The following is a 15,706-nucleotide window of genomic DNA, read 5'->3' as shown; positions in this document are numbered from 1 at the left end:
ATTAAAAAGAATGAATTGGGAAAGATAAAACGTTTGGGTCAAACTCATCACAACAGGGATATAAAGAGTGAGTTGTCATCTACTTTCTCCAGGTTTACACATGGTACTCAGTATTTCCCAAACCTGTATCATCATAAGAATACTCTGGAGAAAGAGTTTTAAAAATTCTGGAACTCTACCACGAATTTACTAAACCAGGAATCTCGAAGAAAAGAGTCTAGGATTTTTAATAAGCACCCTATCTATTCCAATATCTATTGTTTATTTAAAGTTGCTCAGTCGTGTCCAACTCTTTAGGACCCCATGGACTATAGTTTGCCAGGCTCCTCTGTCCATGGGGTTTTCCAGGCAAGAATACTGGAGTGGATAGCCATTCCCTTCTCCAGGGGATCTTCCCAACCAAGGGATTGAACCCAGGTCTCGCACAATGCAGGCGGATTTTTTATTGTCTGAGCTACCAGGTAATAAGCACCCTCACTGTGGTAAACTACAGTTTGCTGTGAATACTATTCTTCCTCAAGAGTCTCATCCCCCCGCCCCTGAATAGAGGCTGGCTTTAATGGCTTCTATGACTAACAGCATGTGGTGGAAGTAACATGGTTCTTCTGAAGCCTTGTAAGGAATGCCTTATGCTATTTTCCTGAATTAAAATGCCTTTCTCTTCCCATTCTCTGCTTGGTAAACTTCCATTAGCCTTCAAGACCCAGTATAATGTTACTTTTTCTACACAGCCACTCAAGCAAAATTCATCCTATCTTCCTCAGTGTGCCTTCTCAGCACTCTCTTCATAACACTCAGTCCTAATGGTCAAACAAGACAGTCATTAAATACCTGTCTTATTAGAATTCTTACTCCTCGAGGATGGCGATCTTATGTCTTTACCCTCAGGGCTTAGCAAAGTTCCTAACAATGAATGCTCCCATTAAATGTTTTTGAAATAAATATTTTAAAAAGTAATTTTATTTTCAAAAAGTGACATATGATTTTTACCTATTTCATAGGCCCTCTGATAAACTCTATGCTATACAACATGAGTCACAGAACCCCAAGCCCACTTCAAACCAAAGAAACTTCACTGTGAGGTTACTGGGATTTTGTGATAAAGTTGTAAAGTGGGTAAAATTTCCAAAAAATACTATTTACTAGAATGCTTTTTAAATGGACTACTTATGAGAGAAAACAGTCATCCAAATTTTATCTTTGGTGGGATTTCCTATTTCTGACCATCAAATTTATTTATATTAAAAGATCTGTTGTTTGAGATCAGTATCATTTTGAGGAGATCAGTATCATTTGGGGATCAAATTTCCTCAGGAGAATTGCATCTCCCCTCAAAAGCCTTTAGTTCTCCTTCCCAAGAGCACTCATAGCTAACTGTACAGCAAGATACCTTCAACAGCTAATTAAATTATACTTTCAAGTGTTATTTAGTAATTAATGGTCATTGGCAAAGAGGGTTAAAGAACAGACTGTGTTATCAAATACCCACCTCTACTTCACCTCTGGAAATTTCAAAACTTGTTGACTGAGGTTCAATTTCAACCCTGCCAGGATCTGTTGAACTCATTTGTGTGAGGTGGATATCCATGGTCTGTTTTTCCTAAAATAAGGAAATATTAAAGCAACAAGCCGCTGTAACTGAATATACATTAAAATAATTCACCTAAAGAATATAAAATCAAGATTTAGATGAATTCAATACTGGAAGTAACTAAAGACTTCAATGACCAACTAACTCTCCTTCTTCCTCTTTTGCATGCTCATAGACTCGGCAACTTTCCAGCCTCTTCTGAGTCTGACCTAAACAGAAATTTGAAAGATTACTTTCAAGTTCCAAGGTGTTTTACATATATTCTCTCATTTTACTTTCATTGCAACTCAGAGTTAGATTTGGCAAGAATCATTATTTCTACTTTCCGTATAGGAAACAGAGACCTAGAGACATTAAATAACAAAACCAGACTCTGTACTGAGTTGGAGCTTAAACCTCCCAAATCACTTTGATAATGTAATTCTGAAAAACTAGAGGTGTCTTAGGAATGCAACTACAGAATCAGAGTAGAAAAGACTATACTGATAACTGAACTTTTCCTTGCTGCACGCTCTTCATCCCACTTAGTCACAGGATATTCTCTATTCCTAAACCCTATCTATAAAAAAAAATCATATTTACATTGCTAAACTTGATAAATTCCAACATGGACCCTCTAATCACTGCCACCAAAATCAAAAGTCAAATACATCTCTTATGTCACCTACCCAGAATTGTAAGTAAAAGGGATCCTATTTGCACTCATAATGCAGAAAGCAACTAGCATGTACTGACTTCCACTGTTGTAATAACTGTGCTAACTGTTTTATAAACACTCTCAATAAATTTTCACAATTCCATTAGGAAGACATTATCACCTCTGATTTAAAGTTCAGAAATGTTGAGTAATTTTCCCAAAGGTCCCAAACCACAATGACAGTAGTTGATACCTCATTTTTCTAACTGTCTATTCTGTACAATTTATACAACATGCTAATACCTGTTTTGAGCAGTCTTTCTCTGAGAATCACAAGGTCTTTTGATGTAAGAGACAGATACACACATACACATTTATTTTATTATTTATCTAAAGGCTTTAGAATGGCATATTTTCAAATGCCAATCATTTACTCTGAAAAGACTAGCTTTAGATGCACCCTGATTCAATTTTCCTGGGAAACAGCTATCTGAGAAATGCAATACTTTCTTCATCTAGGGTTCCTAACTCCAATGCATATTACAAAAGTAGCTCCTGGGAATTCCCTGGTAGTTCAGTGGTTAGAACTCAGAGCTCTCACTGCTGGGGCCCGGATTCATTCCCTGATCGGGGAACTAAGATGTTGCAAGCTGAGTGGTGTGGCCAAGAAAAAAAAAGTACCTGCTGAATGACTCACATCTCCTCACCATTGTGCTTATTTTCAAAAACAGTGTGTATCTTTATCATAAATTTAGGATGGGCTCAAATATTTAAATATCAGCAAGAGTTCAGGCTGAGTCACACTGCCATATTTTAAAGACAGATGAGGGACTAAATCACCAGTTGTTTATTTTCTAAATACTCTACCTGAAGATATGGCCAAAATATTAGAGAAAGTACTATTCCTCAACCAGTCACTGATGGGTCAACTCAGAGTAAACTCTGAAAACTCAAAATTCATGGCAAACATGCAAATAATTTTTTCAATCTGTGATTCCTAACTGATCTACTAACATTTGTATTCTTTAAAAGTTAATCAATTAAATAATTTTGGAAAACTCCTATGTTTAATCAAAAAAGGCATAGAAAGAAAAAGATTCTACTGACTGTCTTAGAAGCCTCTGATGTGATCTTTTTTAATTGTTCGATTTCATTATCTTTTTGTACATTACTGGAGATCAGTGCTTTCAGCTGTATTTCTAAAGCTGCAACAAGTTGATCGCGTTCTTCCCGCCACTGCTGGAGGTTACCATCTTTCTCAGCCAACTGTCCTTTAAGTATTTCCTAAACAGAATAAACACAAAATGCTAAAGTAAATGTTGTAACATTATGAATCTAAGAATTTTTGAAGTTATTATGGATAACACAATAAATACAACTGTGAACAGGATACACAACAAACTACATAGACAAGTCTAGATAAAATATTTACTTAAAAAACCAAATACATAATGCCTTTATATACCTTAACTATCCACATATTATATCCTATCCCACCTCATTCAAAACAAAAAAAGCTTACTGGGCACTTCCTTCAATAAACAATTAGAGCTTTTAAACTAATTCTAGCATTTCCCTCAATATTTGCAAAATGAGATGGTAAAATTACAAAAAAATAAATGACAAAACCAATAGCAACAAACAACAGAAAAATGAAAATTAAAAATACTTTTTCACTGGGTTGAAAAACTGGCAAATTAGAGAAAATATGTGCAAGATCTAAACATAACTACAATACACTGCTGAAAGAAATAAAGGAACATGTAAATAAACAAGGGGCTTCCCTGGTAGCTCAGACAGTAAAGAATCTGCCTGCAATGCAGGAGACACAGGTTCGATTCCTGGGTTGGGAAGATCCCCTGGAGAAGAGACTGGCAACCCACTCCAGTATTCCTGCCTGGAGAATTCCAAGGAAAAAGGAGCCTGGCCAGCTACAGTCCATGGGGTTGCAAAGAGTAGAACAAGACTGAGCAACTAACACTTTCACTTTCTTTTTTAAATAAAGAGAACCTGTGTTCAAAGATTAAAAGATTCATTATTTTTAAAATGTCAGTTCTCCCTTAGAAGATCTAGAGTTAAAGCAACTTCAATAAAAATCCAAGCAAGTGTGTGTGTGTATCTGTGTGTCTGTGAGTGAGTAGAAGTGGAAAAGCTGACTCTAAAAATAACATGAAAATGCAAATGACATAGTCAAATTTACTTTGAAAATGAAGTACAAAGTAGAAGCAATCATACCATGTCATTTTAAGCCTACTATATATAATAATAAAGACAGTGTGATATTGTCTTAAGGATATACAGACATCAGAGAACAGAGGATACAGTCCAAAAATATCATGGTCAATTGATATTCCATAAAAATGTCAAAGAAACTCAATGGAGAAAACAACAGTCTTTTCTACAAAGGGTGATGGAACAACTGAACAGCCAAATGGAAAAAAAAACTTATAATCTCACACCATATACAAAAGTTAACCACTGGACAACTGACCTACAACAAAAGTTGCAGAGCAGTAGAAAAGTAACAGCTTTTTCAAAAAGTACTACCAGGTCGATTGGTAATTCAAATTTATAAGAACGATGACAGCCTTTACCCCTATCTCACCCCAACACAAAAATTAACACTGGAATCAAAATAGGAAAGGTAAAACCCCAAACCTTTCTGGAAATAATGTAAGAGAACAGCTTCATGTCCTTGAAGTTAATAAAGGAAAAGACTGAGAAAATGAATTAGAATAATTCTTCATTTCTGTTCTAAAAAGGCAATGAGAGTAAAAAGGTAAACCAGAGTTTGAAAGAAGGTAATTGCAACACACTCCTATCCAGAAAGTATAAGGAACTCCTGTATAAAAAAGATAGTCAAACAGAAAATAAACAAGGGGACTTGGGTAGGCAGAGCCAATAAACAAAACATCCAACAATACAAATTGCAGTATAAATGGGTAAAACTACTTTGAAAATTAGTCTGGCATTCTACTAGAGTTCCACATATGTTTACCGTGCCTGCCTGCCTGCTAACTGCTTCATTCATGTCAGACTCTGTGTGACCCTATGGACTGCAGTCCGCCAGGCTCCTCTGTCCATGGGATTTTCCAGGTAAAAATACTGGAGTGGATTGCCATCCCTTCCTCCAGGGATGTTTACCCTATCCACTAGCGATTCTATTCTTGGCTATATATGCAATAGAAATGAATGCACACGTGCACTAAGAGAAATATATAAAAATGTTTACAGGATATCTTACTCATAACAGCCCCAAACAGTAACAACCTCTGTATCTTCAACTTTAAATTGAATAGACTGTGGTATACTTATACACTGAAATACTCAGCAATGAAAGGAGACTAACTCCAGCTACTTGGAACAAATATAGATGATCCTCACAAACATAATACTGAGTGAAAGAAGCCAGGCACAAGAAAATGCATTCTACGTATTTTTATTTATATAAAGTTTTAAAAAATGAACAAAACTGAAGTTTAACATTAAAAGATAGAATAGTTATTATCATTGAGAAGATGGGGTCTCTTGGATGCTAATATTGTTTTATTTCTTAAACTCAATGGTAGTTAACTGGGGACTGGCTACGGTTTATTTTACTTACTGTGTTCTGTGTATTCCAGCTTAAAAGGCTTCTAAAAAATCAACAATTTATTTCTTAAATATTGCAGACACACGTCCTAGGTACAAGTGCAAAGAAATATATAGGAGAAAGGAGAAAGCTAGTTTGCTCTAGGACTAAAAATTCAAAGGAGGTTTACTTGCTGGCATTGCTGCCAGAGGGACCACTGATTAGGAAAAGAAGTAGGCCCATTCCTGGTTTGGGGCTGGAGTGACTGACTATGAAAGTCAACAGCTCTGATTTCACTTCTTGCCTCTTGTTACCGTCTGGAAGGTTAAATGGGTTATGGACAGAAACAGAACCAGCAGCAGCATTTCCTGTTAAGATAGATGTAGCATTTCAATCTTGCTCAGCACAACACTTCCTGAAGGTAACTCCAGTCACGTGGCATTGGTACATGAAGTGAAATATATTGCTACCTGGGTGCTGTAGTAATAACAAGTATTAGTCTCACGTACTTTGTCATGTGACAAAGAAAACAGGGTCAGGACTCTAAGGAAACCTGACAACTAAAATGGAACACAGTATCCTAGATATGATCCTATATCCAGGAAAAAAAAAAATTATTGGGAAAGTTGGTAAAATTCTAGTAAGATCCATAATTTAGCAATCAGTATTATAATAATATTAATTTGTTGGTTTTGATCAATGTACTGTTGTTATGTAAGCTCTAACATCAGAAGTTGGGTAATAGATATAGAGAAATTCTCTGTACTAGCTTTGCAATGTTTCTGGAAATAAAGTGATTTCAAAATAAAAAATATTTCTTAAAATCTGTGGGAAAATCTTCTTTAACTTAGTGAAAATTAATGTTTTTGTTCAGAAAAATTGAGCTGATATAAGTAAAATTCTGTCATAAACAAAGGAAATGCCAACAGATGGCAATGTGATACTGCCATGTTAGCATTACTGTAAACAGGGAACTAGGTTAGGGTTAGGTTATCTTTTCATTTAAAGATAACATATTACTCAATAGTTTTCCCAGGATCAACGATGACTTTGAACTTTTTTCTGATTGAGTATCAAAGAGACTAAGTTGTAGATTAAAATAGGAGGAAAAAACACAAACTATTAATAAGACAGAATTACTTGAGAACTATAGCTAGTAAAACAAAGTTATTTCTACCTACAGTCTTCTAGAAACTATATAGTTGATGTTTTTTTTTTTAAAAAAAGATCTGACAAAAGCAGCTTATGAGGTAAAATGCATACACCATGTTAGAATCTATAGTTCAAAATGCAAATATTTTACATTCTAGTAGGGATAACCCTGTGGCAGTCAAAAGGAAAATATTTTTAAGTTCTGAATCTAGATATTGAGAAATAATTATTTTCCCAAGAATAAGAACTTCAAGATAAACTGGGATAGAAAACTCATCTTACAAATAGACAAACTGCCTTAAAAATAAACAACCAACCAAACCCACACAACCATGTAGACACTGATAAGAATCTAAGAATCCCAGGCAACAATTTAAGAAGCCAAAGAAAGCAGGCAAAATACACAGCAGATAAAGTACAACTATTACCAACCATTTCATTTTGTTGCTTCAAACAATGCTCTCTGTCTTCGGCATATTTTTTCATCTCTTTGTTTCGTAGATTCTCAGCTTCTTTTGCTTGAGTGATAAGCATCATTTTTTCTTCTAACCATTTTTTTCTTTCAGCTTCATGTTTCTGTTCCGATTCCTACATGTAGAAATAGCATAAGTAACTATCACATGTTTTGAAAGCAGTTAATAAATCTGCATTTATAAACATTTCCATATAATCCATGGCTCTTCATTTCACCTTTTCAAAAACTTAAAACAAGCATTTTTCTTTAAATAATGACAAAGTTTGAGTATATTTCAGACTATAAAATGAACACTGTTGGTTGCTTTCCTAAATAGTTATTTCATTCATAAACTTAATTTTGCTATAAAATCCATTTAAGAACTTTCCTTCATCAGTGAGCTTAAGAAGAAATAACTGAAATTTCTGAATTACAGAGAACCAAGTCTTTTTAAATGCTAGATTAAAAAAAATTTTTTTGATTTGTAGTGGTCATTTCCAGCTGAGATTCCAAAATAAAATTTTCCCAGGTATACAGAATGTCAAATAAAGAGTAACTTGTGTAACAGGACAAATATTTATTAAAGAATACAGGGAATAGCTGGATAGAAAATACAGTTGATCAGTAAATTTTAAAGAGGCTTCCATAGATCCTTCAAGTTCAAAAACATCTCATTTATACATTCAAAACTGACGTAAAACTTCTTTTGAAGCAAAAATAATACTACTACACTAAAAGCTATGTATTTAAAAATCTGTTTTTAAAACTTGCAAAACCACTGTGCCAGATAAATTATCACTAGTCCATTACAGAATTACAAAGCTTATTATCTAAGATACATGATCTTATTATTTTAGAATGCAAAACACACCAGTATTCCTTAATATGAATATTCACAAAGTAATTAGTGTATTTTTTCATAACTAATGGATTATCCACTCTGTTCCAGCTGCTTTCAGTTCTGACAATGGAAAGGATAAATTCTATAGTATGTAATTAATAGTTACAAAAAAGAAAGGAACGGATTTATTTGTTTAACATCTGATTCTATACAGCCTGAATTTAAGAAAATAATTTAGATGCAATCTTTTCAAAACCCATTACTATGCTTTCTTCAATGCCAAAACTACAGTTGGATTGTAACTTCTAATAAATAAAATGTATAAAGTTTTACATATTTGTTAAGTCCCATTAAAAAATCTTTGCCCTGTACGTCCTGTTCATGGTATGTGAAAGCTAAATACGGAAAAATATATAAACAGAAAACAGATTATCTTCTATGTAGTAATATATTTTCAAATGTAGTAATATAGTTTCAAATCTATTCCAATGTTCAGACATACAATTCTATTCTTTTTCAGCGTAATAATTACATTTACAATGAGATCAGATCAGTCGCTCAGTCGTGTCCGACTCTTTGCGACCCCATGAATCACAGCACACCAGGCCTCCCTGTCCATCACCAACACCCGGAGTTCAGAGACTCACGTCCATCGAGTCAGTGATACCATCCAGCCATCTCATCTTCTGTCGTCCCCTTCTCCTCTTGCCCTCAATCCCTCCCAGCATCAGAGTCTTTTCCAATGAGTCAACTCTTCGCATGAGGTGGCCAAAGGACTGGAGTTTCAGCTTTAGCATCATTCCTTCCAAAGAACACCCAGGACTGATCTCCTTCAGAATGGACTGGTTGGATCTCCTTGCAGTCCAAGGGGCTCTCAAGAGTCTTCTCCAACACCACAGTTCAAAAGCATCAATTCTTTGGCGCTCAGCCTTCTTCACAGTCCAACTCTCACATCCATACATGACCACAGGAAAAACCATAGCCTTGACTAGATGAACCTCTGTTGGCAAAGTAATATCTCTGCTTTTAAATATGCTATCTAGGTTGGTCATAACTTTCCTTTCAAGGAGTAAACGCCTTTTAATTTCATGGCTGCAGTCACCATCTGCAGTGATTTTGGAGCCCCCAAAAATAAAGTCTGACACTGTTTCCACTGTTTTCCCATCTATTTCCCATGAAGTGATGGGACCGGATGCCATCATCTTAGTTTTCTGAATGTTGAGCTTTAAGTCAACTTTTTCACTCTCCACTTTCACTTTCATCAAGAGGCTTTTGAGTTCCTCTTCACTTTCTGCCATAAGGGTGCTGTCATCTGCATATCTGAGGTTATTAATATTTCTCCTGGCAATCTTGATTCCAGCTTGTGTTTCTTCCAGTCCAGCGTTTCTCATGATGTACTCTGCATAGAAGTTAAATAAACAGGGTGACAATATACAGTCTTGACGTACTCCTTTTCCTATTTGGAACCAGTCTGTTGTTCCATGTCCAGTTCTAACTGTTGCTTCCTGACCTGCATACAAATTTCTCAAGAGGCAGATCAGGTGGTCTGGTATTCCCATCTCTTGAAGAATTTTCCACAGTTTATTGTGATCCACACAGTCAAAGGCTTTGGCATAGTCAACAAAGCAGAAATAGATGTTTTTCTGGAACTCTCTTGCTTTTTCCATGATCCAGTGGATGTTGGCAATTTGATCTCTGGTTCCTCTGCCTTTTCTAAAACCAGCTTGAACATCAGGAAGTTCACGGTTCACATATTGCTGAAGCCTAGCTTGGAGAATTTGGGGCATTACTTTACTAGTGTGTGAGATGAGTGTGATTGTGTGGTAGTTTGAGCATTCTTTGGCATTGCCTTTCTTTGGGATTGGAATGAAAACTGACCTTTTCCAGTCCTGTGGCCACTGCTGAGTTTTCCAAATTTGCTGGCATATTGAGTGCAGCACTTTCACAGGATCATCTTTCAGGATTTGGAATAGCTCAACTGGAATTCCATCACCTCCACTAGCTTTGCTCGTAGTGATGCTTTCTAAGGCCCACTTGACTTCACATTCCAGGATGTCTGGCTCTAGGTCAGTGATCACACCATCGTGATTATCTGGGTCGTGAAGATCTTTTTTGTACAGTTCTTCTGTGTATTCTTGCCATCTCTTCTTAATATCTTCTGCTTCTGTTAGGTCCATACCATTTCTGTCCTTTATCGAGCCCATCTTTACATTTACAATAATCAAAATAATTTTCCTAATAGTTTCATCTCTACAGCAGTATTTGAAGAGTTAAAAGTTTAAACAGTACAAAAATAGGTACAAAGACGTAAGACATGATGATACAAGAATTAAATATGTAAAACTGAAGACCCGACCACTGCATTTTCATTGGCACTTAGTAGCTTGTATTCTAGGGAATCTCTTCCCCATGTCATTTCAATGTGTACTGAGAAATTATTTTCTAACATTTCCCAGCTATGAGTACCTCCATATCTAAATTAATTATAAAATATTTACTAAATAATCTTAAGAGAAATATAATAAATATATAGATAAAATTACACATGTAGATAAAAATCATACCTGTAACTCATCTTGAAGCTTACTGAGTTTTGTATTAAGTACATCTGTGTTATCCTCAAATTCTTTATTTGAACTTTGATTGTGTTTGGCTTCCAAATCTTTGTATTTTTCCTTCCATTCTTCCAATTCTGATATGAAAATATAAATTTTTTTTTAAACTACATGCAAAAGTTATACTGCACAGAGATGTGTGTGGCATGGGATACAGACAGGAATACAGACAGCAGAGCCCAGAAGCAGAAGATCATAGGCCAGGATATTAAATAGAACTGAGACCATTCTGGGCTTCCCTTGTAGCTCAGCTGGTAAAGAATCCACCTGTAGTGCAGGAGACCTGGGTTCGATCCCTAAGCTGGGAAGATCCCCTGGAGAAGGGAAAGGCTACCCACTCCAGTATTCTGGTCTGGAGAATTCCATGGACTGTATAGTTCATGAGGTCACAAAGAGTCGGACATGACTGAGAGACTTTCGTACACACATACACACAGACCATTCTACAAGTTTACCAAATTCTAAGACAAGAACTACGAAAACCTCTCAATAACTCATTGAATAGTGTTCTGAGTATACAGTTTAAATGCATGCCAATATATAGGAAACCTCATGCTCTCAAAAATTAAAAAAAAAAAAAACAAAACCCACTGATGGTATTCTGAAGGACAGAATCAGAGTATTTATTGAGTTAAACATACAAGATGATACCAATTGCTGTAGAGAGGTGAAAAAAGTTGAAAGTTTATTCTTAACATCTGGGGAACACTGCAAGCTATCATCCAGTTATTATGAAAGTATACTGATTCCTCTTTTCAATGAGATACAATGATTTTCATCACAGTAAAACATAACAAGTGACAGGATATTCCAAAAAGACAATAAATACTTTCTTATTATAAATTATTATAAATATTAAACCACATTAAAAAGGAAAGCAAACTAGTGAAAGAAAATGAAAAAGTATGCTTTGAAATATGTAAGCAATCTTGTTTTACCTGTGGCCAGTCTTTCGGTTTCCTCTAATTTAGCCTCAAGCACTTGATCTTGTTCTACCTGAGTCTGCTCTTGTTCTTCCAGGGTCATTTGCATGTCTTTGATTATTTTTTCTTTAACGCTCAGATCTAAAAATTTATAAAGAACATTTTAGAAATTATTAACATCTACATCTAGATATCCATATTGAAAATTAAGTTAACTTAAATAGAATATGCGTGCCACCAAGACAAAACTTTGTCTCGTTCACTGCTATATTTTCAATGCCTAGACCAGTACTGGCATCAATGAAGGATCAAACAAATAATTGATGTACAGATGAATGCAAGAATAAACAGACAGAAAAGCTTTTCAAATAAAATTAATCATTTTCAATTAAGCTATTAATGAAAATTATAAAACTATTATTTTACTGTTCTTCACTTAATTGTGCTTCAGATACACTGTGTTTTTTTTATAAATTCAAAGTCTGTGGCAATCCTGCATCAAGCAAGTCTATAAGCACCATTTTTACAGTATTTGTTCACTTCCTGCCTCTGTATCACATTTTAATAATTCTGTCATTATTGTTGTATTTGTTATGATGACCTATGATCACTGATCTCTGACATTACTATTGTATTTCTAGGGGGGATGCTATGAACTGCAACAATGCAAGATAGTAAGATTAACCCATAAAGACTGTGCGTGCTCTGATTGCTCCCATGACCAGCTATTTCCCTGTTTCTCCCTCTCCATGGACCTCCCGATTCCCTAGGACACAACAATATTGAAATTAATCCAATTAATAACACTACAGAGGCCTTTAAGTGCTCAAGTGAAAGGAAGTGCTCAAGGAGAGGCACACAACTCTCACTTTAAATCAAAAGCTAGACATGAAATGATTATGTAAGGAAGACATATCAAAAGCTGAGACTAGCCAAAAGCTAGGCCTCTTGTTCCAAATACTCAAGTTGTGACTGCAAATTAAAGTTCTTCAAGAGACTTTAAAGTCCTACCCCAGTGAATATTCAAATGATAACAAAGCGAAAGAGACTTACTGCTGATATAGAGAAACTTTCAGTGGCCTGGATAGAGAAATCAAAAATAACCACAAAATTCACTTAAGCCACAGCTTAATTTAGAGCAAGGCCCTAATTCTTTCCATCTGATGAATGCTGAGGGGTAAGGAAGTTACAGAAGGAAAGTTTCAAGGTAGCAGAGGTTAGTTCTTGAGGTTCAAGGAAAGAAGCTGTCTCCAAAACATAAAAGTGCAAGGTGAAGAAGCCAAGTGCTGACGTAGGTGCTGCCAGTTATCCAGAATATACGACTTAACTGCTGCCATCGCATGATAAAACTTGAACAGACGACGAGTTGCTTCTTATGGATGAGCAAAGAAAGTGGTTTCTTGAGATGGAATCTATTCTGAGTGAAAAATGTTGAAATGACAACAAAGGATTCAGAATATTACATAAACTGATAAAGCAGTGGCAGAGTCTAAGAGGCTTGACTCTAATTCTGAAAAAATTCTACTGTGGGTAAAAAGGCATCAAACAGCAGAGCATGCTACAGAGAAATTGTTTACGAAAGGAAGAGTCAATGGATGCGGCAAATTTCCTCACTGTCTTACTTTAAGAAATTGCCACAGCCACCCCAATCTTCAGCAACCACTACTTTGTTCAGTCAGCAGTCTTCAGCATCAACGTAAGGCTCTACTCTATCAGCAAAAAGATTACAGTTCCCTGGAAGCTCAGATGATGGTTAGCATTTTGTAGCAATGAAGTATTTTTTAATTAGGTGTGAGCACTGTTTTTTTAAACATAATACTATTATGTCTTAATCTGGAAAAGGTAAAGAAGCAGATTCTCCCCTAAAGCAACCAGAAGGAACACAGTTTTGCAGATATCTTGATTTTAGCCTTAACAGACCTTTTTTCAGAGTTCTGACCTCCAGAGTTGTAAGGTAATGTATTTGCATTGTTTTAAGCCATTTAACTATGTGCACGGGTGTGCTAAGGGACTCCCTGGTGGCTCAGACTGTAAAGAATCTGCCTGCAATGTGACAGACCTGGGTTCGATCCTTGGGTTGGGAAGATCCCCTGGAGGAGGACATGGCAACCCAACTCCAGTATTCTTGCCTGCAGAATCTCATGGAGACAGGAGCCTGGTAGGCTCTACAGTCCACAACGTCGCAAAGAGTTACACATGACTGAAGTGATTTAGCATCTGAACATCTCTGAGGTACACCTGTACTAATAAACACATATACTGGGATTTAGAAAAAAACCTATTTGACAAAATTTAACTTAAAAGATGCTTACTCCTTGGAAGGAAAGTTATGACCAACCTAGATAGCATATTGAAAAGCACAGACATTACTTTGTCAACAAAGGTCCGTCTAGTCAGGGCTATGGTTTTTCCAGTGGTCATGTATGGATGTGAGAGTTGGACTGTGAAGAAAGCTGAGCGCCGAAGAATTGATGCTTTTGAACTGTGGTGTTGGAGAAGACTCTTGAGAGTCCCTTGGACTGCAAGGAGATCCAACCAGTCCATTCTAAAGGAGATCAGTCCTGGGTGTTCTTTGGAAGGAATGATGCTAAAGCTGAAACTCCAGTCCTTTGGCCACCTCATGCGAAGAGTTGACTCATTGGAAAAGACTCTGATGCTGGGAGGGATTGGGGGCAGGAGGAAAAGGGGACGACACAGGATGAGATGGCTGGGTGGCATCACCGACTCGATGGACGTGAGTCTGAGTGAATTTCGGGAGATGGTGATGGACAGGGAGGCCTGGCGTGCTACGATTCATGGGGTCGCTAAAAGTCGGACACAACTGAGCGACTGAACTGAACTGAACTGTTAATATTCTTAAACCAAAACTAAAACTATAATTTTTACCTCCTTAAAACAATAAATACTCAATCCCAAATTTACTTTTTCAAAAGTCTCAAGTAATTATTTTTTCTAGAAAAATTTTCAAAGCAAAATATTTACTTCTAGTGCTTTTTAAACCAGCTCCTCAGGAACAACTGTGCTATTATAACCTTACTAAAACTGTTTCTGGCCCTTGAAAAAATAACTATAATAATGGATTATAAATAATTCTAATCCTACCTGAAAGAGATAAGGAGGAAAGACTGGCTTATTGTCTTTGGTGACACAGTACCAGGGCTAACTTCCCACACCTCTTACCAAGACTACTATTCATGTCAGAGGTGATGAATTTATAAATGCATAGCTCAAACTCAGAGCACTAAAAGAAACACTAAAAATGACACAAATATCTAAAGATGGCTTCCTTAAAATACTTACTATAAAGTAAGCTTAAAACAATACAATGAGAAAATATTTTGAGTAATTTTCAGTATTTCTGTTCATTGATATAAGCCACCAGGAGAATTAATGAAACAGAATTCTTTCTTAGGGTTAAAGTAGTACTGGTATTCTGCCCCAAACTCTTCCTTTGAAAAAGCATGATATGCAAATATATTGACTATATAGTTAATCACAATTTTATTCAAATAATCTGTTCTTCCTACATCCTATCTTCTGCTCTAAATTAGAGGGTTCAAAAAAAGGAGTTTAAGTATCTAGATAGCAATCAGTAAAGTTCCAAGACACCAATGATAACTTCACTAATGGCTATCCATCTATTTTGAAAGGCAGAAACAGTAAAAGAAAAAAGATAATTATATTGGTCACAGCCTCCAATAACTGAACTTTATTTCAAGAAAAGAATCCAGAAATATGCAACAAATAAAACACAAAATAAAGCAAAAGGACAGGAACTAGATATTTCATCAAAGCTATCTAAAGACAGCTATGAATTATCATAGCTAAATAAATGCCTGGCAGACAATCAATCAAGTGTTTAACATTCAGGAGAGAGGATCACTGAAAGCTATATAATGTCCTAGCAAGGCTTCAAGGAAGA

General features: G+C 35.9%; 1 protein-coding gene across 9 annotated transcripts in view; it reads right to left on the bottom strand.

Moving 5' to 3' along the window:
• KIF20B (kinesin family member 20B) overlaps positions 1–15,706 on the bottom strand; it is an 84,711-nt gene that overhangs the window by 9,112 nt on the left and 59,893 nt on the right. For all 9 annotated transcript variants that reach the window (XM_086378492.1, XM_086378498.1, XM_086378490.1 and 6 more), the window contains exons 24-28: positions 11,800–11,925; positions 10,811–10,938; positions 7,384–7,539; positions 3,336–3,512; positions 1,490–1,600 (exon numbers count right to left, since the gene is read on the bottom strand). In XM_086378492.1, coding sequence (XP_086234618.1) covers positions 1,490–1,600; positions 3,336–3,512; positions 7,384–7,539; positions 10,811–10,938; positions 11,800–11,925 — 698 coding nt within the window. The remainder of the gene's footprint in view (positions 1–1,489; positions 1,601–3,335; positions 3,513–7,383; positions 7,540–10,810; positions 10,939–11,799; positions 11,926–15,706) is intronic.

This window comes from Bos grunniens, chromosome 26, assembly GCF_055505025.1.
Source record: "Bos grunniens cultivar Pamir isolate PY7600 chromosome 26, Bosgru_T2T1.0, whole genome shotgun sequence".
Lineage (NCBI taxonomy): Eukaryota > Metazoa > Chordata > Mammalia > Artiodactyla > Bovidae > Bos > Bos grunniens.
The sequence above is the reverse complement of the archived record's forward strand: the minus strand, read 5'-3'. Positions and strand labels throughout refer to the sequence as shown.